Source organism: Episyrphus balteatus, chromosome 2 (assembly GCF_945859705.1).
Source record: "Episyrphus balteatus chromosome 2, idEpiBalt1.1, whole genome shotgun sequence".
Lineage (NCBI taxonomy): Eukaryota > Metazoa > Arthropoda > Insecta > Diptera > Syrphidae > Episyrphus > Episyrphus balteatus.
The window spans coordinates 67,818,031-67,840,109 of NC_079135.1; the positions used below are offsets into that span (position 1 = coordinate 67,818,031).

At 32.4% G+C, this 22,079-nt stretch overlaps 3 protein-coding genes across 3 annotated transcripts; all 3 read right to left on the reverse strand.

Annotated features, from left to right (window-relative positions):
- Positions 1–560: 560 nt before the first annotated feature.
- On the reverse strand, positions 561–1,800 carry LOC129910614 (serine/threonine-protein kinase WNK2-like). The gene is made up of 2 exons (XM_055988049.1): positions 1,269–1,800; positions 561–1,200 (listed from the first exon to the last, which is right to left on the reverse strand). Exons 1-2 carry the CDS (start codon positions 1,272–1,274, stop codon positions 892–894), a joined length of 315 nt encoding a protein of 104 aa, XP_055844024.1. The 5' UTR covers positions 1,275–1,800; the 3' UTR covers positions 561–891.
- A 771-nt stretch (positions 1,801–2,571) lies between these two features.
- LOC129910613 (cap-specific mRNA (nucleoside-2'-O-)-methyltransferase 1) lies at positions 2,572–5,821 on the reverse strand. Its single transcript, XM_055988048.1, has 2 exons — positions 4,908–5,821; positions 2,572–4,417 (listed from the first exon to the last, which is right to left on the reverse strand). Exons 1-2 carry the CDS (start codon positions 5,617–5,619, stop codon positions 2,667–2,669), a joined length of 2,463 nt encoding a protein of 820 aa, XP_055844023.1. The 5' UTR covers positions 5,620–5,821; the 3' UTR covers positions 2,572–2,666.
- Positions 5,822–12,438: 6,617 nt separating this feature from the next.
- On the reverse strand, positions 12,439–20,952 carry LOC129910633 (protein DDI1 homolog 2). Its single transcript, XM_055988076.1, has 6 exons — positions 19,917–20,952; positions 16,252–16,669; positions 16,054–16,176; positions 15,810–15,972; positions 13,171–13,378; positions 12,439–13,110 (listed from the first exon to the last, which is right to left on the reverse strand). The coding sequence occupies exons 1-6, from the start codon at positions 20,188–20,190 to the stop codon at positions 12,926–12,928; spliced, it is 1,371 nt and encodes a 456-aa protein (XP_055844051.1). The 5' UTR covers positions 20,191–20,952; the 3' UTR covers positions 12,439–12,925.
- Between the last annotated feature and the right edge of the window lie 1,127 nt (positions 20,953–22,079).

Sequence of the window (22,079 nt, forward strand, 5' to 3'; positions counted from 1 at the left end):
TTTCAAAATTTTATTTAATTAAGTACTAATTTAGTTTTTAAAGTTCGATGCTCTTATTTTAAAACGAAAACAGAAAACCGGATCCAAAAATATCTTGTCATTTTTGAGAAATTAACAAAAAACCAAATTACTATTGTCTAAGAAACCTCTTTATTTTTTGTTTTTACGTAGCTGGACTTGTTGATAAATTAATATTATGAAACATTAACCATTCGTTTATTATTTTTTAAACATTCAGACTTCAATGAGGATACAACAAAGTGACACGTATTGGATTAACCCTGAATTGATCAACTTTTTTCATTGATAACATCTGAAAACTTACCTGATAATTTTTTTTACTATGTATGTGGTGCCCGCCGCCCCTGGGTTCTTGCTGCAATCACTTCATAACTCATAAGTCAACATAAACCTATTTCAAATGAGAAAAAACTTTAACCCTCTTGGGGCGCTATCTAGCGTCAAAATAAAAATCTTTTTAAAAAATAGGTGATTTTTGTTTACTATTTTGAAATAGTTTTTCTACTTAGGAACTTGATTCTTTAATAACGAACGCCCAATAAACTAAATGATATAATCTACCATCTGGTTTAAATTAAATTTATTACTTAAGTTTAAAAACGTGCCGTTAACATCACGAGGACCGTGAATGCAGTATTAAATTAGTTTTTAATATTATTTCAAATAAAGTGTTAAGTTTATGTATTATCGCTTAAAATGTACAAACAAAATAAAGACAAAATTTATAACATCAACTGTAGTTGTAAATACATCTAGAACTCTTTCTTGAAATGCAATTATTATAACATTCTTTGAAATGAATTAGGATTTTGATCTCAACAACATCATTTTTAATGCGTTACCTAACAAATTTTAGAATTTTGTTTTCGTTTATCCTGACCATGGAGAATATGCTCCCAATTGAGGGGCTGGTGGCTGGATTGGTTGGATTATAACATTCTTGCGTGGGGCAACTGGAACAACCTTTCGTGGTTGCAATGTTACCAATGGCTTTGTGGGCCTTGAAGATCTTATCGGTAGTTGGTTGTACGTAGGAAAAGTTGGTTTTGGATTGAATGGTAAAAGGATTGCTTTAGGCTGTGACAATATCAGTGGAGCATGTGGTTTTGCTGGCTGTATGACCGGTCCACCACCCTTAACAACTACAACAGCAATCAGTAACACAATGCAAAAGATGAGCTGTTCAAAACAAAAAGTGAATGCAATGGAATTTTTTTGTTTAAATTAAATAAGAAATATATACTTACTTTCATATTGATTATTGTTTATTTTGTTGGGGGGTAACTTCTATATGATAAATTGTTTCGATTGTGATGCTATATTCTAAATTGCTTTGATCTTTTATACTCACGTTTCTAAATTTCACAAACATGTTCTAATATCTCAAAAAGTATTACAACTTCCACAATAAATAAACAAATTTTAGAAGTTAATTGCATTGATTTTGTGAAATGCAAGATGTTTACTTCAAAACCAGTTATTTAGTTTAACAAATGATAATAACAATAAAATTGTCCCCTTTTAACCAACAAGTCATGTTTTTGTTGTTGACAAAGTGACTGGTTGATACGAAGGCTGGTACTCGACCAAAGCTCCTTCAATAAACCTGTTCTTCAATCTAAGGATCTAAAATGTATGGTACATATCAGATATTATAACATTTAGGTTAAGTTAAAATTTTTAAAAAAATCTGACGCTACGCCAACAAAAAACTTGTTCTATTTTCATTTCATTTAAATAAATTTTAAACATCCAAGCAAATTTTGATTACTAAGCTACATATCGTCGGTGAAACCAGAAAAGTGTGTAACTCCAAATTTTCTAAAAATTAGATTTGAATGCCATCTGTTAGACAAACCTAATATCTAACGTTCCTTAAACTCAGAATCCCCTTAAAGTTCATAGTTTTTATTTTATTAGCAAATTAGAAAATGAAAACTCATACAAATGCCTTCAAAACGATTTTGTTTATTTGATCTCCTATAAAATTTGCTAAAATGGAGTTACACACTTTTCTGGTTTCACCGACGATATCGATTTTAGGTCTACAAAATTCAAAGTCACTGACCGAAACGATACGTGCGTCATAAGTAACTGCACAGGGGCGTATACAGGTTATGTCGATTTTTTTAGCAGAAGTTATTAATTAATAAAAATCAGCATGAAATACTTTATTGAACACTTATACAACTAACCGAAAAATATAAAATAAATCAAGGATTAAAATAAATAACTCAAAAACTGTAAAAATTGAGGTTTGTGACTATTTTTTCAGTAAGTCCACGAGTTTAAAAACTTTTCTTTGTATAAGCTTCCAGATTTAATCTTTTACCAATCTACAAGATTCTACGATAGTGAAGTCCTCCCCGGAGGAAAATTCTCAAATTTTAAAATTTGTCCTTGGTATGAACTGAAAGCTCTACTGTAGAGCTGTGAATTATTAAGTTATAAATTCCATCCACACGATTTTGTCTGCATATTTTATATTTACTCGAACTGAGCTAAAAAATGTACAGATATACTTTTAAATAAAGAAGAAAATGCAATCCCTTTTATGTTCTATCAACATAATTTGATTGATAGAAAAAAAAACTACCTATGTATAAACTAAAATTCTGTTCTTAAAAGAACAACTATAAAGGTTTTTAGTTTTTCAAACGTTCCTCCAGAAATTCAGAAAAATCCATACGGAAGAGGGTACCTTGCTCACGCATATCCTTTGGCATAACCTCGAGCACTTGATACACATTTGTCCATTTCCACAACTGACGACGTATGAAACAATTCTTGAACGAACTGAAAACTTTTGTGTCTCTTGGCAAACGATTAAGGAAGAATGATTGACCTGTTTCGACATTAAAATAGTACACGGTGTTGTGTTTACTTGATATCGCAGACACAAACTGGTGCATCAACTCGTTGAGAAACATCATACCACCGACAACGTAAAATCTTTCAGAAGTGTCATCCCCCGATCGAATTCGAATACCCAACCGTTCATTGCTATTATTTTTCATCTTATATGGACGCATTTGTTGGAAGAAATTATTTAACTCTTGCAGTGGAATAAGTTTTTTACAGCGAATGGGTGTCATTTGGACGTGATTACCATCGGCACTTGTTGCTTTTTTATTGGGTTTATTGAGACTGCGCGCAAATTTGTCACACAACTTCAGGCGCTCTTTTAATGGCATTCGAGCAATATTTATACCACCCAAGCAAATACCATCGATGATATGCAATGCTCGTACCATTATTCCTTTACTTCCTTCACCGATTTGCTCCTGAACTATCTCACCATAGATCAACGTTTTTGGTGACATCTCCAGGACACAGTCACACTGTTCCCAGCGACCCGTCGGAGACCATTTATGTATAATTCCACGTCCACGACTTAAAAAGAAAGTAGCAGTATCACGGGCATTATCCTCGCTTCGTGACAAAGGCACAAAATACCAATCCGGAATGCGGGTGATATTTTGGCATAGTTTTTCTTTGCTATCCAACCTTGTAGCAGGGATGGACATAAAACTCTTATCTCCATTCCAGTCGCGAAGCAGTTCAGCCAACAGGGCATCAGGACTCTTCATTTCTGGAGCTTGTCGCATCTTATCCGGCAAACCCCAAAGTTCCAAGCACTTGCTACGATATTCCGCTTGCCGTGGTTCTTTTAGGTCAGGATTATTGCAGAATGCGGCGATTTTAATGAGTCCTACAATCTGATTGTGTCCAAGGCGGTTATTACTCTCAGTGACATATTCAACGAATTCCTTGTCACGAAAAAGTACATCCAGTGCTACCAACTCTCTCACATCTGTATCTGAATTCGGATTGTCCCACATCTCTTGATTTATGGCCGAGAGATGGCGTCGTACCGTTTCTGTGTTTGACTTCTTCCACTTGCAGATAAGGTAACGTTCTGAATTAGCTGGACGACTGGTATTTGGTTTGCAAATGCTAATTTCTTCAAAGCACTTGTACATAAGGTACACAAGGCCAACGCTGAAAGGTGTGAAAAGATCAAAGAGCTTACATACAAAGTGACCCTTGTCACGGAGAATGCTTAAAGCTACCAAACATTGACACATGTACAACTTTTTGGATAGAATCTCTTGGATATTCTCTTCGCCATCAACGGAGAATCCTCCATCAGCCATGACAAAGTGAACACCAGCCTGTTCGGTGTCTTTAAGAACGTACTCGGCGAAAGACGTTTGATTTTCTGGATTAAAGATGTCTCCATCGTTGGCTGTGCCGTAGAAAGCATCAAAAGTTTCCGGGGATGCTGCAAAAAAGTTGTCCAACTTAAAATCATTCTGACCACGCAAAGTAAAGCCGAAACCCTTAGCTTGCCAGCTTTTCTTATAAAGAACATACTCAGTAAATCCTCCGGGTCCTGCAAAAAAAAAAATATTAACTTTTCGATAGATGAACGATTATAATTAGGGATAGGATTTTTAAGCTCTTAAAAACAAAAATATGCATTTAAAATCACATAATTTTAAAAAATATCAATATTTTTTTAAAATTATAAAAACATTTTACGTTAATTTCTTGAAAATTTGTATACCTATGACTCCAGTAGAAATCAATCTCGAGTTCGTAAATGTAACTTTTTAGAATTATTAGTGTTTGCATTAATATGCACGAAAAACATGTATTTATTTTAAAATTATGCCTAAATATGCGATTAAATGCAAAAAATGCATTTATAGTAAAATATGCAAAAATATGCCAAATATGGCAGTCAATCGTTGACTGCCATTTTAAAGGAAATCTCCTAATTCGTATACCTATATAATTTGTTGCCATGCTTTCAAGGTGTTCCTAAAAAAAGTATGCATTTGCATAGAAATCCGATCCCTAATTATAATGATATTACTCACCAGCGCATATATCGGCAAAGTACAACAAATCATTCTCCTTAACCAAAGACACTCCGTTCTTATCTTTTGGATCTGTAAACATAAAGTCACACAGTGAGTCTATGTTGGCCATCTTTACCGCGGCACGGTTTTGGAAAATTGAGCCCCGAATAGTTTCAAATGGATTAGAACGTGTTCTAGCTCTTCTCATATCGTTTCCATCGAGTTCGTCAAAGGCACTCTTCGAACTTAGAACGTTGCGGAGGATTTGTGGATCGCAGAAATTCGTCTCGTCGTCTATGATTTTTTTCTTCGGTGCAATACGCACCCAATCTTCAAGGTCAGCCATTGTCAAAGAGTCCAAATCATCTGAGTTATTTTGAATCCAATCCATTCTCTCGGGGATTCGAATTTCTTCTAAACTCTCTTGCCACTGTTCGGCTGCACTTGATATCTTTTCTAATTTCAAACCTAGACCACGGCGACCGTCTTGTCTTGCCGCTTCGACAGGCTCTAATCGACCCTGCCCCAACTTACCGAGACCTTGATTGCTTTTGTAACCCATGTTTGCCATCATTTTGAAGGCAGTACTCGAATAGCTCTTAGACCACTCGGTTTTGACTTTTTTTGGTGGCGGTTCATCGGGGACAGATTCTTCATCTGGCACTGTTTCGAATTGTTCGGAAGCAGTGGAATCAGATCCATCGGAGTCTTCTTCGGAGGAAGACGACATGATTTTTGGCTTTTGTGTTAACTAGGCGGTTTTTTCACAAAGTATGGTGAAATGTATTTTTACTTGTGAATCAGAATTATTAAGTGTATTATAGGAAGTAATAATTTGTTTTTATTATTTTTTTAATTATTTATTTTATTTGTGAAAAATAATAAATTGAAGATGAAAACACACTTGAGAAATATTTTTATCGTGCGAAAAATTATCGAAATGTCATTCCAGTGATTCTTTGTTGACTTGGAAATGTGGAATGATTCGCCTGGAAAGTAGGGTTAGTTTGATTCATAAAATTATTTGTGGTAATTTACACTGAGTTTACATCTCATCTACGATCTACCGATTTGAACAATTCGAACATTGACTTAATATATATGGACTGCTAGAAGCATATTCAGGTTGGTTCCACTTGTTTCTTCGCGATACTAGCGCCCTAAAAAAAAGCGGAGAATAAGGCTAGGCGCACACATGCGATTTTAGTCACGCGATTATTTAGTCGCAAAAATGGATCACAAGGATTTCAATGCCTGTGCGCACACATGCTTCCAGCGATTAAAAATTTGAAAATTGTGTCTGCAGTCATCGAAATTGTTGTCATCTAATTTGCGACTGAATAATCGCGCGATCAAAATCGCATGTGTGCGCCTAGCCTAAGTGCAACATTTTTGACGAAGTGCGAAAGGAACAAATATAGAAAAACAGAGAAAGCACTACCTTTTAACGACAGATGTCATTCACTAAAAGTTTCCTCTTTTCGCCGTCTAAGGTTATACCGCTAGTAGAGCTAGAAAGATGTGGAATCATTTTTTTTCAATTTTTGTATGGAAAAGTCAAACGACTAGCAGTCCATATATAGTAGGTCAATGAATTCGAATTTGGTTAAATAAACTCTATCTCCAGTATTTATAAACGTTGTATAAAGGACAATAGTAATTTTGGCCCTGAGACCTGAGACCAATAACGATAATCTACCCCGTTTGTATGGCGATTTGAATCCGAATTGAATCAGGATTTAGGTCTATATATACCTGAATCGAATTGAATCCAGATTTGTCGATCCGATCCGACTCGGGGAGCTGAATCGAATCGAAAATATGCATATATACCTAACGAATTGAATACTCGAGATATAATTTATGGTGGAAATTGTGTGTGATTGTCTTCTTATTTGCAAATTCACTGTATGTATGTCTAATGATATCTAGTTTTACTTGCACTTTGTTTTTGGTTAGATTTTACTGCAAATATATTAAAAAGAAAAATTGTGTTTTCGATTCTATTTCAATTCGATTCCTCGATCTGGTACTTCCATATACCTGGATCGAAATTTCCATTCAGTTTCAATTCGATCTTTAAATCGGTCATACAAACGGGGTAGATGTTTGTATGGCGACAAACTTCAATTCGCTGTGTGAAAAAAGTAATAGACATAAATGTAGAGTAAGGTAAGAATAGGCAATATTCGGAAAAACGGCCGTAGAGTTACTAAGCTCACGAGGTTAAGCCAGAACTATAATATATAACACTGATGGTCAACAAAATTTGACTTTTTTTTGCCACAAGAACCAAAATATACTTTTCTAGTATTTTTTGGGGTGCTGAATCCGAATCTGAAGTCAGAAAAATTTGTTTGGCCTCCGTTTTTGAAATATTACCGTTATAAAATGCTAAAAAACGTCATTTTGGCTGTTTTCGAGGTTCTGTTTTTATGTGGGGTAATTAATTATAAACAAATTTGTAACGGGTATTATAAGAACTGATATTCTACTTTCAAAAACTGTTTAAATTTTCCCGATATCTCTTTTATTGCTCGAGATATCTTAAGTTTCAGTTAATAAGCCAAAGAGAAACTAAACTTAATTTAAAGATTAAGTCACTGGTCACAGAATTTTTGCCACAGGAACCAAAATATACTTTTCTGAAGGTTTTTGGGTTGCTGAGCTCGAATCCGCAATCAGAAAAATTCTATTAGCCTCCGTTCTTGAAATATAAACGTTATAAAAAAAAACCTTTATTTTGCATTTTATAACGGTAATATTTCAAGAACTAAGGCTAATAAAATTTTTCTAATTGCGGATTCGAGCTCAGCAACCCAAAAACCTTCAGAAAAGTATATTTTGGTTCTTGTGGCAAAAAAATGTTTAATTTGGTTGGCCAGTGTTGTTTCTGATTCAAAGACCGCTATTTAAATTTTAAATATCTCGGGCAGTAAAAGAGATATCGGAAAGATTTAAACATTTTTTTAACGAATAAAATCAGTTCTTATAGCAACCGTTACAAATTTATTCATAATGTATTACCCCACATAAAAACATAACCTCGAAAGGAGCCAAAATGATGTTTTTTGACATTTTCTAACGGTAATATTTAAAAAACGGAGGCCAATAACAATTTTCTGACTTCAGATTCGAGTTCAACACATCAAAAACTACTAGAAAAGTATATTTTGGTTGTTGTGGCAAAAACCTTGTTGACCAGTGAAATTGATGATTTCAAAAACGTTCTATTTTCTTTTGTTAAGTGTAGCAAAATATATAAAAAATATATTTTGTAGAACTTTTACCTAGCTACAGAATATCGTTTGGTATTTACTTTTTGGACCGATTGTTTAAAAGATAAAAAATAAAAACGATTTTGGACTTATCATACTTTGAAAATAAACGAATGTGAAATTAGTTTTAAAATGAATATACAATTTTTTTAAAGCCTCAGTCTATCAAACAATTGCATTTGGGAATAGAATGTAATGTTTCGAGTAGTTATTTTACTTGAAAGACGCTTTCAACTTAAGATTTTGAGTCAGTACTCAGCTTCTCTATTTGTGTAGTCAATTACTCATAAAAAAGTTATGCTGTTTATTTTCAAAAGATGATAAGTCCGGGACTTTTATGATGTTTTGACAGTAAAATTTTTTTTCGCTTAGCTGTAAAATCGAATATAGACTGAGTAGATGCTTCATATTTTGAAGGCAGGTGTGGTTATCCCCCAAGAACATTTTCAGTTAAAAAAACGAGTTTTGAAAAAAAGTGGACTTATCATGTTTTGAAAATAAACGATTCAATTGTCGGATCGTCGGATGAAAACGGAGGGGAACAGTGCACGCAACCGCACGCGACTGATGAAAACTTGTCGAAAATACAAAGAAAACAACAACAATTGACAGTAGCTTCCGACTCCATCCGCCAATTATGGTTCTGGCTTTAGGGGTTCAAATTGGTGTCAAAAGAAAGATAAATAGAGAAAATGAAAAAGTAGGGTTACCGCTTTTAAAATTCGAATTTCTAGGTGGCAACCCTATTTTAAAAGAAAAGATGACATATAACATATCTTTGTAGTATGATCAAATAAGAAAATTTTTGAAATGTCACACAAAAGCCTAAATAGTGAAAAATTTATAAAATAATATTCGGAATGTAGGCCTACAAATTGCCAACCCTATTTAAATTAAAAACAAACAAAAAACACATCAAATTTTTTTTTTGAGCAAAAGAATTCAAACTTTTGTTGACATCCTCTTTTATCCTAAAATGTCGGGTACCACCTCAAAAATACGGGCATGTACTTGACAACAATACGCAAGTGGTAAGATATACCGAAAAAATATTTTTCAACAAAAATGTATAGTATTTGATAGCGTTAAGGGCCAAAAGATAACATAAAATATCACACATTTTGCTCCAGTATTTTTACTTTATCTTAGCATTTGCGTAGGTTGCAAAGTACTTTCCCACATTTTTGATGTGATTTTAAGAAAGAAGGGAATGTCAACAAAAGTTTATAGGTAATTAGAATTACCTACTCTTTTGGTCAAAAAAGAATTTTTGATATGTTTTTTTTTGTTTTTAATTTAAATAGGGTTGCCAAATTGTAGGCCTACATTCTGAATATTATTTTATTAATTTTTCACTATTTAGGCTTTTGTGTGACATTTCAAAATTCAATTGTTTAAAATCGGCTCGTGGAAGTTTCCACGGATATTGGATATTATCTACTAAACAAAAGCATTAAAGTAGGAAAATATAAGTTAAAAATTGCAAAATGTTTTCATACAACGAAATTTTTTTTTATTAAAAAAATATTAATTTTTTTTTTTTCAAAAATCGATTCCTTCAAAACGGCTTAATGGATTTCCTTGAAATTTTGTTTCTTATTGTAAATTAGTAGTATCTATGAAACAAATAAGTTAAAGTAGCCATTGCACTTAAATTAAAGAAAATCACGTTTTTGGGTTTTTTCGCCAAAATTTAAGTTTGATTTTCAAAATTCAGTTGTTTAAAATCGGCTAGTGGAAATTTCTTTAAATTTTGATATAATGTTAAGATGGATATTATCTACTAAACAAAAGCATTCAAAATAATATAAGTTGAAAATTGCAAAAAGTTTTCGTACAAAGAAATTTTTTTTATTAAAAAAATATTAATTTTTTTTTTCGAAAATCGATTCCTTCAAAGCGGCTTAATGGATTTACTTGAAATTTTGTTTTTTATTGTATTGGTTGTTGTTTTTTTCTATTTTGCAATGATTTTTAACCATAAAGTATTTTAAGCTACCCCGCAGAACGGCGGGGTTCCTAATTAATTTGCTTTAGTTATTCCTCTATAATTAAAATGTTGTTTAACTTTTTAAGGGCCAGTTGTATAAATATCCGCAATCCGTATTTCAACCACTTTTATCCTTTGAACTCGGTGATTTTTAGCACTGGTTCTAGGTCCATATAGGTTGAAATAGCTAAATCCATCCTTGAACCAAAGTTGATGCTAATCCGCCGAAATCGGCGAGTTAAATACCAGATCTGAGTCTGAATCACGTTTGTACAACTGGCCTTAAAATGTTTCCTTTTTTTTATTTTGTACCCCTTAATTATAGCAAAACACTAAGCCCTAAACCTTCTGTCGAAAATGTATCCTATGAAGCCTAGTACGCTGCTGAAGCGAATGGTCTCCACCATTAGACAGGCTTAACAAAGAATTAAACAAAAAATTGAAAATCGATAGACCCGTTTTTTTTAAATATTTTTTTTTGTTATATCTATTAAATTTAAAAAAAAATGCTATTCTATTTGAAAGAAATATTAATCGATAGTAAAAACAAAGTTTCAATAAAATTCATTGGTCGGTTTTCAAAAAATCGATTTTTCAAAAAAATTTTGATTTTTTTAATCCAAATTATTTATAATTTGGAGATTTTTGCTTGATTTTGATATAAGAGTTGCTTAAACGTTTTCGAAATGGTTCCATGTCAAGTACCGTTCATAACGGTCCAAACAATTTTTTTTCAAAAGTACGACGTTATTATTTCCGCATGTCATGTATTTTTTTTATCAAAATCATTAGAGCCGTTTTTGAGAAAAACAACCTTTTTTTAAAAAGAGAAACTTAACCACAAAGTTTATAGTGATCCCTCCATTGGTTTAAGCTGCAGTTTCAGATTTATCATGTCAACGGGCTATCGGGCGTTATTATTTATTTTTGTTTGGATTTGATTCCAAAGATTTAACTTTTATGCCTATCTTTGAATTTTTAGACTAACAAAGTTTTCGCCCACAAATTACTTGCGCTAATTTTTCTGCATTCAAATTAGGAAAAAGTTTTCTGGGAAAAACAATATGTGTTTTCAGAAGGGATTTTTTCCCCCAATTTTGAAGATAATTCGTTGTAGCAAAGTTTCCAAAATAGGAAAAAGTTTCGTTGAATTTTTTTTCGCAATAAGGCTGAGTAATAAATTTGTAGCACGAAACCCGATGAAGGCCTAGCAAGGTCTAGTGACAAACAACTCTCAACCATTCTTTGGTGCGTGTAATTAATTTGCAAAAATAGAAGAAACCTACGGCTAAGCAGAGATGCACTTTTTCATGACAATGGTACTCGTGAATCCTTTGTCAATTTCTCGCAAGAGGCAGTACCCTTAAGAAAAATATAAATATATTTTATTTGTTAAGAATGGTGAAGGCTGGGATACGAACCCAGACCTCTGGCTTCATAGACTACCGCACTAACCATTGCTCCACAGTAGGGTGGTCCAATTTTTTGGTTTTTACATTTCCGTTGTTCCCCACTCAAAAATTGGTTGCATATGTGTTTTGTATTACACACGTGAAATTTCAGCTTTTTAGGTAAAGTGTAGGTGGGCGCTCAACAGGCTTAAAGTTTTTGCTCAGATGCTGTTATAGCTGGGTCCGCATGCCTTGTAATTAACTTTTTCTATGATTTATCAAGTGAATTAAGTTATGTTGTGGTAAAGTTTTTCATGATATGTTTTTTCTTTCATAAAAACCCAATAGTTAAGTGATATTTTCACAGATAATTTTTGTTCATTAAATTCGTCTGTAAGTATTTTTTGCTTAAAGTTAAAACAAAACAGAATCAATCAATGAAATATGAGCTAGTGACTCAAAACCAAAGAAACATGAAAATCATTTACTTGGTTGTTCCAACTCCAAGCCAAATCCTAATATGATATAATCAGGTATTAAGGGTAACAAAGTCTAATATTTCAATGCTGATGAGCGCCCTCTTCCTTTTACTTTTGAGGGCTAAAACTTTCAGCATATGTTGGTATTGATGTCTGTAGCAAAATAATGGGTGGGGAAGTAATGAATTATATGGTTTATTTTTTTGCCTTATAACGTGGACCACACTACTCCACAGGGTACAAAAATTACACAAATGGTTAAAAATCAAAATCTACTCTCATTTCCGTTCCATCACTTCAGCAGAAAAATTGGTAAACCCAATCCAGAGTATACTTTTCAACTGTTTTTGATGTTTGGTTAAACTGAAATAAATAAATTTCCAATAGATATACACAAAAAACTACATTCGATACTCTAGATTATTGATTTTATTTTCTTTAAACTCACAATCAGTCAACTTCCCCCAAAAGAAAAAAAGAAAGAAGAAAAACACAATAGATTATCCCAGCTCATAAATTTAACCCAAATAAATTGTTTTATCTCAATTAATATAATCCAATGTTACATTATATGATCAGATATAAACAAAAACTTAGGCGAAATTGATTAAAAGTTATTTGCACTAACTTATTGATATTTGTTTATATAAATTTAATAGAAATTGTGTAAATAAATGTAATTGAAGTCCATTTTTGGGTTTTTTGTCTAACACTCGATTATACTCTTCACTTCACGGCATGTTATCGTTTTCGTGTGTTGTTGGTGTTTTTATTTTGTTTGTAAATGCTCAAGCCTGAGGTAGATTTCAGATGATAGGCTTCGTTTGTTTAAGTTATTGGTGGATTTTCATGAATTCGCTGCATTTATTATTAATTCTAATATTGATGATGATTTATATTAAAATTTCAATGATTTTGCAATCAATGCAGCAGTGGCTTGTGTTTTATTGCCATTTTGTTTTCGTAGTTCAGCTATAACGTCATCACGTTTGAAACCTAATTTCACTAGATCATTGACATCAGCTTCTGTGAATTTCTCATCATTGTTTTTCGACTTTGGGGGTTGCGAAGTAGATGGTGAATCTAAAAATAATTGTTGCTATTAATGAAAAAAATCTTTTGCACGAGATCAAGGTTATTTACCAGTGTCCATCTTACTGGCTTCGATTGCTTTGCGGATTGCATCATCTTCTGCAGTTCGTGTAGATTCTTCTACAACACTCATTTCATTCATTTCATCTGAACCACCGGAAAGGCGTGCACAATCTGGGAGTTCATTTTCTGGCAAGAATTGAGTCTCAGTTCCAGTGGTTCCGATACGTAGTACATTTCGTTGAAGATCGATGTTCATCTGAAATTGATTGAGGTCAAAGAAAGATGTTGACTGGTGTTATTTTGTTTTGTTTTTATTTGTTAAATAAAATTACAAAATATTGAATTAAAGTGCGTAAGAACCTAATTCAAAGTTATTTCATTACCTTAAAATTATATGCTGCGTTCTATGATTCTTATTAATCTATGGTGCTATAAAAGACTGTGGAAAATGTTTGTGGATTTCGGATAAAATGTTAGTTTTGGCGAATACACCCTTTTAAAAAAGGGTGACTCCAGGGAAAAAAAGAATGATGGGGAAAAACTACTAGCAGTTGCGGTGGATAAGCAACAAGAAAAAAATCGAGAAACAGTTTATTTGTTAATGTTAGGTCAATTGTTTCTATCTCATAAAATGGCTGAATTTTTTTAGTAGACATTCTTACTAAGCCAAGAACGGAATTGTATGCTATCGGAGTTTTTGAAATCCTACATAAATATGTAAATAATAATATTAAAAATACAATGATATTTCTTGGTATTTTTGGATGAGAAAACTTTTAATTTTGTTGTCCCTATGACATCATTTTGACACCTACTTCATAGTTTATAAAAAAAAATATTTTTAAAATCTAAAAATGATTTTTAAAATTACTTAACATTTTTTGTACAAAAATTTTCAAACATCAAGAAAACGGTACTATGGCAAGTACCGTTAGAAATATTTTATTTTGTAAGCCATTAATTTTGGTGTTAGAAACAATAAGGAATCTTCAAAAACCCTCTACTACGAAGTTTGAAGTAATTTTTTTAAGTGAAGCTGCAGTTCGAGCTAAAGACACACACACACACAAAAAAAAAAGAAAAGAAAAGTTTGATTATTTGCGCAAGTAAAAAAGAAGTGTTGCGGCATGAAAAAAAAAATTAAAGTAAAAGAATGGGCGAATATATTTGTAATTTAATACTGACAAAGAATCTTTTTCTTTGATTCTCTGGTATTTGCGAACCATTTTCAGCAATTTTTTTCAGCATGACAACGTCTCCTCCCACAAAAAACTCCCAATAAAATATTTTGAGGGAGTGCAACATTAAGAAATATTTCAATATATGCAATAGTAAACAGATCTGAACCTTGTTAAAAATGTTAAGAGGTGGCTACCTGAAAACATAACATGTGTGATCGTCAATTTTAAGACAAAATATCGAAAAACTTGTTTTAAATTAATTCCTTGTACAATTTTTTCATCATTCTTTATGAGTAGCTGTTCTGTTGAAAAAAAAAAAAAAACTGAAATAGAAAGTAAGAAAATGTTTTAATTTTTCTTCTGCGAACATCTTAAATAATGACACAAATAAAAATATTATTTTGTCTATACTGTGAGTTAGAAAAGAATACAGAAATTTATGTTATGAACCTATTCTGAATGGAGTGTATAGTATATGGCCAACAGTTTTGATTCGAATATGTTGATTTTTTATTAAAAGATACTTAAAAAAAAAAAAAATATGTGAACTTGAGCAAAAAAAACAAAATACGTCAACGCTAGCGACATTTTTTCGTTATTTGATTATTTTTTTTAGAGTTACTAAAAATGCAGTTGTATTGCAATAGTTTTAATTAAAACTTTAAACCCGTTTTCGAGAATTTTGAAATAACTTGAAAATCTTACGAACACAACTTTCAGAATCCCATAAAAATCATCTGTACCAAATTTAAAAAAAAAGTTCACCTCTTTATGTGGTGGAAATGTGTACAGATGAACAACTGATCAATAGCTTCTTGAGTGGCATTGAAGTTGACAAAGCACTTATCGTACTATTTTTCTCTCTCTATGTAAAAAGAAAAACAAAAGAAGGTTGTGTCCACCCTCGAAAAAGTCGACTAGCGACTATCTTACAGTGACGGTGAAATCTTTATATACAGCGAGAAAAATTCAGTTTCTCGAATAAGCTCAAACATTTTTACACCGCAGCAAGATCCATAATGCTTATGCCATACTTTGAAATAGACCTAATACATCTTGCATTCGATACATCATTTGAAAACTTGTACTAACGTTTACCGTCGACGACATGTTTAAAATTTGCAAACGAAGCAGAGGCCTTACCTACCTTGAAACAATTCTAAACATAGTTAACATGACATATGGTCAATGAAACTATTTTAATTTAAATTAATACCATTTTATATACCTTAATTCAACAAAAAAAAAAATGTCACATAAACATAACTCTATTAATATTATGTATGTAAGATTTAATTGAATTGCTATTTCGACCTAAATTAATTTTAACATATTTTGGTAATAATAACACCAACATGATATATGAACGAATTCTCACATAAAATGTGCACAGTTGCATTGAATTCATGCATTTTGATTTGTTTTAGAATTTAGCTTTTTTTCAAAAATACTATATGTACTTCTTTATTGTACAGATAGAATATACATATTTATAAATAAACGTACCTGATGTCTTTTTAACATATCCAATCCCAACAACATATCCATTGGTTGCTGTTCCAATACAGAGAAACTCGACGTCAAATGGTCATTCTCGATTTGCATTTGTACCATGTGAATGCGTCCAATAATGCGCTGTGTGCCCACTCCTTTAGCAATTCCATTCCATCTGCGACAATAACACACAAAAAAAAAAACAACACAAATACAAAATGTTATCCATTCAACCGCAACCGCAAATAATAAATACCTGGTATCTATTAATCGATTAATGTGACACTTTTCCGCACAAGAAGCACTCATGATAGTCGTCTGCGCCCCCGAGTCAATGAATGCTTTAACAGGCACACCATTCACTTTGCAGTTGATATACCTGTAAAAAATAAAAATCAGAAACCATTGCCTTTTAGGGACATGTTGCACGATCGTGCAATGCCAATAGACTTACAGCATTGTAACTGTGCCAAATATCTCAGGGTTATATTCTATAGCCGCAGCCATATTATCTTGAATATTCTTCTGTTTGATCTCTTCGGCAATCATGCGTTGTGCCTCAGTATCAAAGGGGTCAGCTTGCAACATTCTTAAGCGTTGCATTTCTCTTTCTTTCTTTTCTTCGATTTGTTCCCGCAAAACTTTGGCAAACGCCTCCAAATTACCCGAAAGCAGAGCATCTGCTAAACGTGGGTTGTTTTGCTTCAAGAGTGACAAATGTTCCGGACTTGTTAGAAACATCTGTCTCACACTTGCGGGATCCTCATCTTCGCCGACTGTTACTTCTTTTGGCTGAACTGGCTGCGATGATGTACCGGGGATGTGTATACTACTAAAATCCAGTGAACTCAGTGGCGAGAGTGCACCCGTGCCTGCAAATTAAAAAAACAAAAATGTTGATATTTTTATTTTTAAATAAATGAGCTCAAGAATTTGTTTTTGCGATTTTGGAAGATGTTGTTTTTTATGAGAAAAATAAAAATGAGATCACAATTTCTAATTAAGAAAAATAAAAATGCAATGTATTTTGTTGGTGTCTCAAAATACTCGTATAAACAAATTGTATTTCTTAAAAAATGGACACAAGCAGATTTTACATTACGAACGAAATTAAGATATACGAGGAATTGAACTGATAAATGGTTTTCAGGTAATGTATCAGGTGAACTACATTTGGAATTCAGTTTAAAAATGCAAGGCAGTAACAAAGGTTCCCATGGTGAGGAACATATTTTGGGAAGATTATCGAACGGAGAAGGAACTTAAGAAAATAAATCTTCTGATGAGAAATAAAACTTTATGCAAACAAAGTGAAAAAATAATGAAAATTATAATTATTTGCGTCTTAGTAAGGGTATGACAGCATCTAACTTATGAGCCCACTGTCATACCTGGGCGAAACGGATATGGAGTTGAGGTCACTTAAACTTTTTAATTAAAACTTAATGCTAATATTTTCTGGGTTCGTTCGAAAAAAAAAATTAATTAGAAAGTTCTGAAAACCTTAGAGACTAAATTTTTTATCAGCATCATTTTCTAAATAGAAATTATTTAGAGGGGTAAATCGAACTAGTGAGGTTTTTCTAGACCTACTTTTCATACAACTTCCAATAATTTTGGAAGTCGGAAAACTTTTGTTAAAAATATCAAGTATCATTGAATCATTCATGTATTTATTGAAAACATAAATCTGTCTAGAATATCATAGATGAAAGACATGTAATATCTGTTCAGAAGCGCAACAGTTGGACTTAATAAAACCTGTATTTGAATTGGCAATGATGAATCAGCAGATGAATCATATGTTTAACCGGCAGAGAAATGTTTGTTATGCAATTTTTTTGCAAATATGTATGTGAACATCGAATATTATAATTTGTAGCCAGCCGAAACAGTAATGTGACTCAAGCTGTACTTCGAAGCACGGTGAAAGTCGAGAGACATAAAAGTAGTATAAAATTAGTATACATTTTTATGAATCCATCGCCGTTGTTCAGATATACAGTGACGTGCAAAATTGGTCAAATGTTTTGCCCTTTTAATTTTGTTTACAAAAATGAAGTCGTTTTAATTTTTTTTAATTTTCTATATTATACCACCAATTGCATTTCTTATTTAATTTTTTTTTAAATTCTTCATTGTACAGAAAATGAGAATTTTAAATTGGTGTTCGTTTTGCAATAAAGCTTTTGTTTCAATATATTAAATTCATAACAATTAATTTTTACCACTTTTAAAAATTCGATCGTATTTCAGTTTACAATCGCAAAAGTTAATCACTGTTGAATTTGTGGTTTTCATACTGCCCTAACAATTGATTCAAAATGTTTAATAGATTTATAGAAACATTGACGCTAGGGCATATAAATCGATTTTGTATTCTACCCAAGAAACGCAAGGAGGTTATAGGAGGCTGGTTCCCATTTAACGATGGTAAGCAGTATTGAGTTTTTGAAGCATTCTACGCGGTTTCTTTTTCCCCGTTGGACAATGCTATAAAGATCAAAATTTAATGAGCTTAATTTACCATTAAATATCTACATACATCCGAAGAACATGGATGAGAATCAGGAAAGGAATATGAAAAAGATTTGTTCCACTTTTCGGTGATATAAGTATAACTATCAGATCACGAGTGGACCTATTGCAATATTGCAACGAAACACGTTGGATGCCATGTCTCACGTTTTCGAGCGACACTTCACTATTATTATCCATAAGCAATGTCGCACGAATATGTGCAACACCAAATGCTACAAATCATGGCAATACAAATCTTGGTCCTCTGAAAGCCAAAATAAAAAAATTACTTGGCAGTCAATCGGTGAAGAAGCTTTTCTTCATCGAGATATTTCTTAACTTGATAATTAATCAATGAAGCCATGACCTTGCAAAGAAAGGATGTAAGTGCGATCGGTTTTTAGTTTGACGTTAAAAAAAGTTTATTTATTTAAATCGTTAAATACTAACATTACAAATACAACGGTTGAGGACCATTTGTTTTTTTTTTTAGGGACAGGATGGACAAATCCTGTTTTTCATTTTCTCGAAAAGAGACCAGTAAAATAGAATAGATGACAAAGCTTACGCAGTGGTTTTGGACCATCGAAGAACAAATTTGTGTATGTCACGATTTTTGAGAAATCTTGCTATTGTACAATTGCGAAATAAGATTTGTATCAAGAATCCGTTTACGCGCTCAAGTACTGGTTCTTAGAATATGCACGTTGCTGACTTTTCAAGCTTTATTAAACTTTTTTCCGGTTTTCTTCAGTGGGATTGGCTCTGTAACATCAGAAGCTTATCTAAGCTTGGTAATCTCGTTACAGCTGGAATCAATCCATCTGTTCTCTATTACCTTGATAGTTTTGCCTCTACTCAGGATAAAATGTTTCATTTCGGGAAGAATTAAATTTGTGATCATATCTAACCTATCGATGAAATATAGTGAAGTTATTGATAAAATTATTGAGAACATTTAGTTTTAGTTTAGAGAAGTTTGCAGATATGACAAAGTGGTCTGATGTGCCTAAAGGGGTTAAGGCAATAACACACTAATAGTCAGAGATATTCATCAGGGTCAGAGGTGAGAAACAAGTCTAGTGTTTTCAAGCTTTAACACAGCAAGGATCTTGGCATACCTTGCTTTCGGTGTTGTCTGGCCAAAAAAACCTCAAGGCACGAAGAAATGTGTACATTAAAATCGCCAGACGATTTCAGTAGGATAAAGAGAAACAATCCTTAGAATGGTCGGAAAGAGCATGAAGTTCGTTAGAGGTTGAATTACTGTTCAGATTGATGTTCCGATAAATAAAACATATATGAATGAATTTTAACCACATGAAATTAAAATTTGTGTTTAGAAAGAAAGGTTTACATAGGTATGCGACATCGATAACGAAGTTATTGGAAATTTCTTTTCTATTTATGAGCTATAAATAGAAGTCTGCGTAAGCTAGTTTATAAATTATAAAATAAATGTAATGTACTTAAAAACCACAAAGAAATTACATGGAATTATAATATGTACTTCATTTTTTTTAATATAATTGAATTTTTAATTATGTTTTATTAAAAGCCCTACCAACTACATATAGCCTTGAATATTGTTTTAATTACCTAAAACACGTCCACCCCCCGCTGTTCCAGCAGCAGGCGCATTTCTATTCAAACTAATGCGCTGAATGACAACGCAGTCCCCGTCACTCATTCCATAAGATTTAAGAGATTTCTTGTCATCCATCAAAGGTTGTCCATTAAAGAGCACAAGGATTTGTGGTCCTGGAACTCGAGATTCAACTTCACAAAATGCTTTAAAGTTCTCCAGCTCCAAATCCTCCGAAACATCGAGGACAAAAATTTCGTCCGTCAAAGTAGTAACCGTGATTTTCATAATGAAATTTTAAGCACACTCGATCGGAAAGAAATAAATCAAAATATTATATTATTATAAACAATATTGTACTTTGTACTATTTTTTTTAAAACGCGTCGCGTGTTCGCTTTCGCTATTGTTTCAGTATAAAAATTGTTAAATTGTGTGTTAACTAGCGCACACAAGTCCTCCTCACGTATTTAGAGACGATTGTGCTTTTTTGTCGTCGTTCTGTTTTTTCCAATTGGTTTGTTCTTCTTCTTTTCTTTGTTTATTGCAACGGAGGCATCGGCAGTGATGGTGTTGGTGGCGATGGCGTTTGTCCGTCTTTTTAACAAGACTGCCAAATGGTTTTTTATGAGATTTTTTTATCTTAAAATAACTCAAGTTGTTTTTGCTTTTAATTTGAAATAACAAAAATCAGTTTGTGTGTAGGAAGGTGGTAATTTCCAAATATAAATAATATTTTATTAAACACCGTGAGCCCGATAAGATTTTTTTACGAATAGAAAAAAAAAAACAAAGAACCAAAGGCACTTTTGGCACTGTGCGAACGCCGAAATTTTTTTGTTCACTTGATTTCAATTTAATTGTTATGACGTGTCTTTGAGGATTTTGAGATGCTTCGAATTATTGTTTTCATCAAAAAGATTGTGAAATTTGTGTTGATTATTTTTATTTAAAGGTTTTTGTATTGCCTGAAATAAATTTAAACAAAAAAACGCGTGAGAAGATAGAAAAAACTTGAACAAGGGTTTATGATCTTGAAAGCAGTTTTTTTTTTTTTAATTTGTTGACGCTTCTGAATAACTATTGTGAATGGATCGATTTAGGGCGAAAATTTCAAAATAAAAAAAAATGTCAAAAACTTTAAGGTGTGACCAAATGATAAATGTACTACTTAATAAAAGTTGTAGATGGGCTATTGTTAACAGGCCGCCTCCACAGGAGATAATTTTTGTCATGTTGACGTGTCTTAACAAGGAATGTCTTGTGGAGGTTCGCCATTTCTTGTTATGATTCAATGCTAGACAACCGTGTTTTCGATTTTGTCTGAACACGATTGTCTAACATCGAATTTGACAGAAGTGTTTTTTTTCTTTTGGAAGTGCAGTTTTTTCATTATTTTTTGTCCTCTCATGAAGAAGGTTGTCTCCGTAGTAGCGGACGACAAAATAATATTTGTTTGTTTTGCGAATTTTTGCATGTTTTATGTTGAAATGAATTAGATTTCATGAAATGGTATATACTTTTTGAATTTATTTAATAATTTTGAATTTATTTATAAGGTATTATAATTGATTTTTATAAAAATAAATTGTTTATTTTTTGGAAGGCAAATAAAAAACAAACCAATACCAATGGGTACATGTATAAATTGAAAAAGAATTTCTTATGATGTGCTTACATTAGATATGATATTATTTGATATAATTTGGAAAAATGCAGCCTTATTTATTAGATTTCGTTAAATAGTTCTGAACGGCTGCATAGTTAAGGCTTAACTACATACACCACTTTTTGAAAAAGTGCAAAAGTGAAAATATTTTTTTTCTGTATACAAATTGTTTTTTAGACCAAAAAATAAGCTTTCTGCATCATTCTTTTTAATTTACCAGTTCGAAAAACTATACAAAAATGCGTTTGAAAATTTTCACTTTTGCACTTTTTCACTTTTTGAGCCAATGTAGTTAAGGCTTTATATAAAGTTTTATGTAGCTTCTATGCAACGTTACATAAATATCTATTTATAAAACCATTGACCTATTATATATGGACTGCCAGTTCCTCCTCGTTTCCATACAAAATTTTTGAAAACGTGGTTCAATCATTACTAGCGCCTGTGGAAGAAAGCGGTAAATAGAACTCAGTTAGCGTAGCGACATCTTCCGGCAGATCGCTTGAACT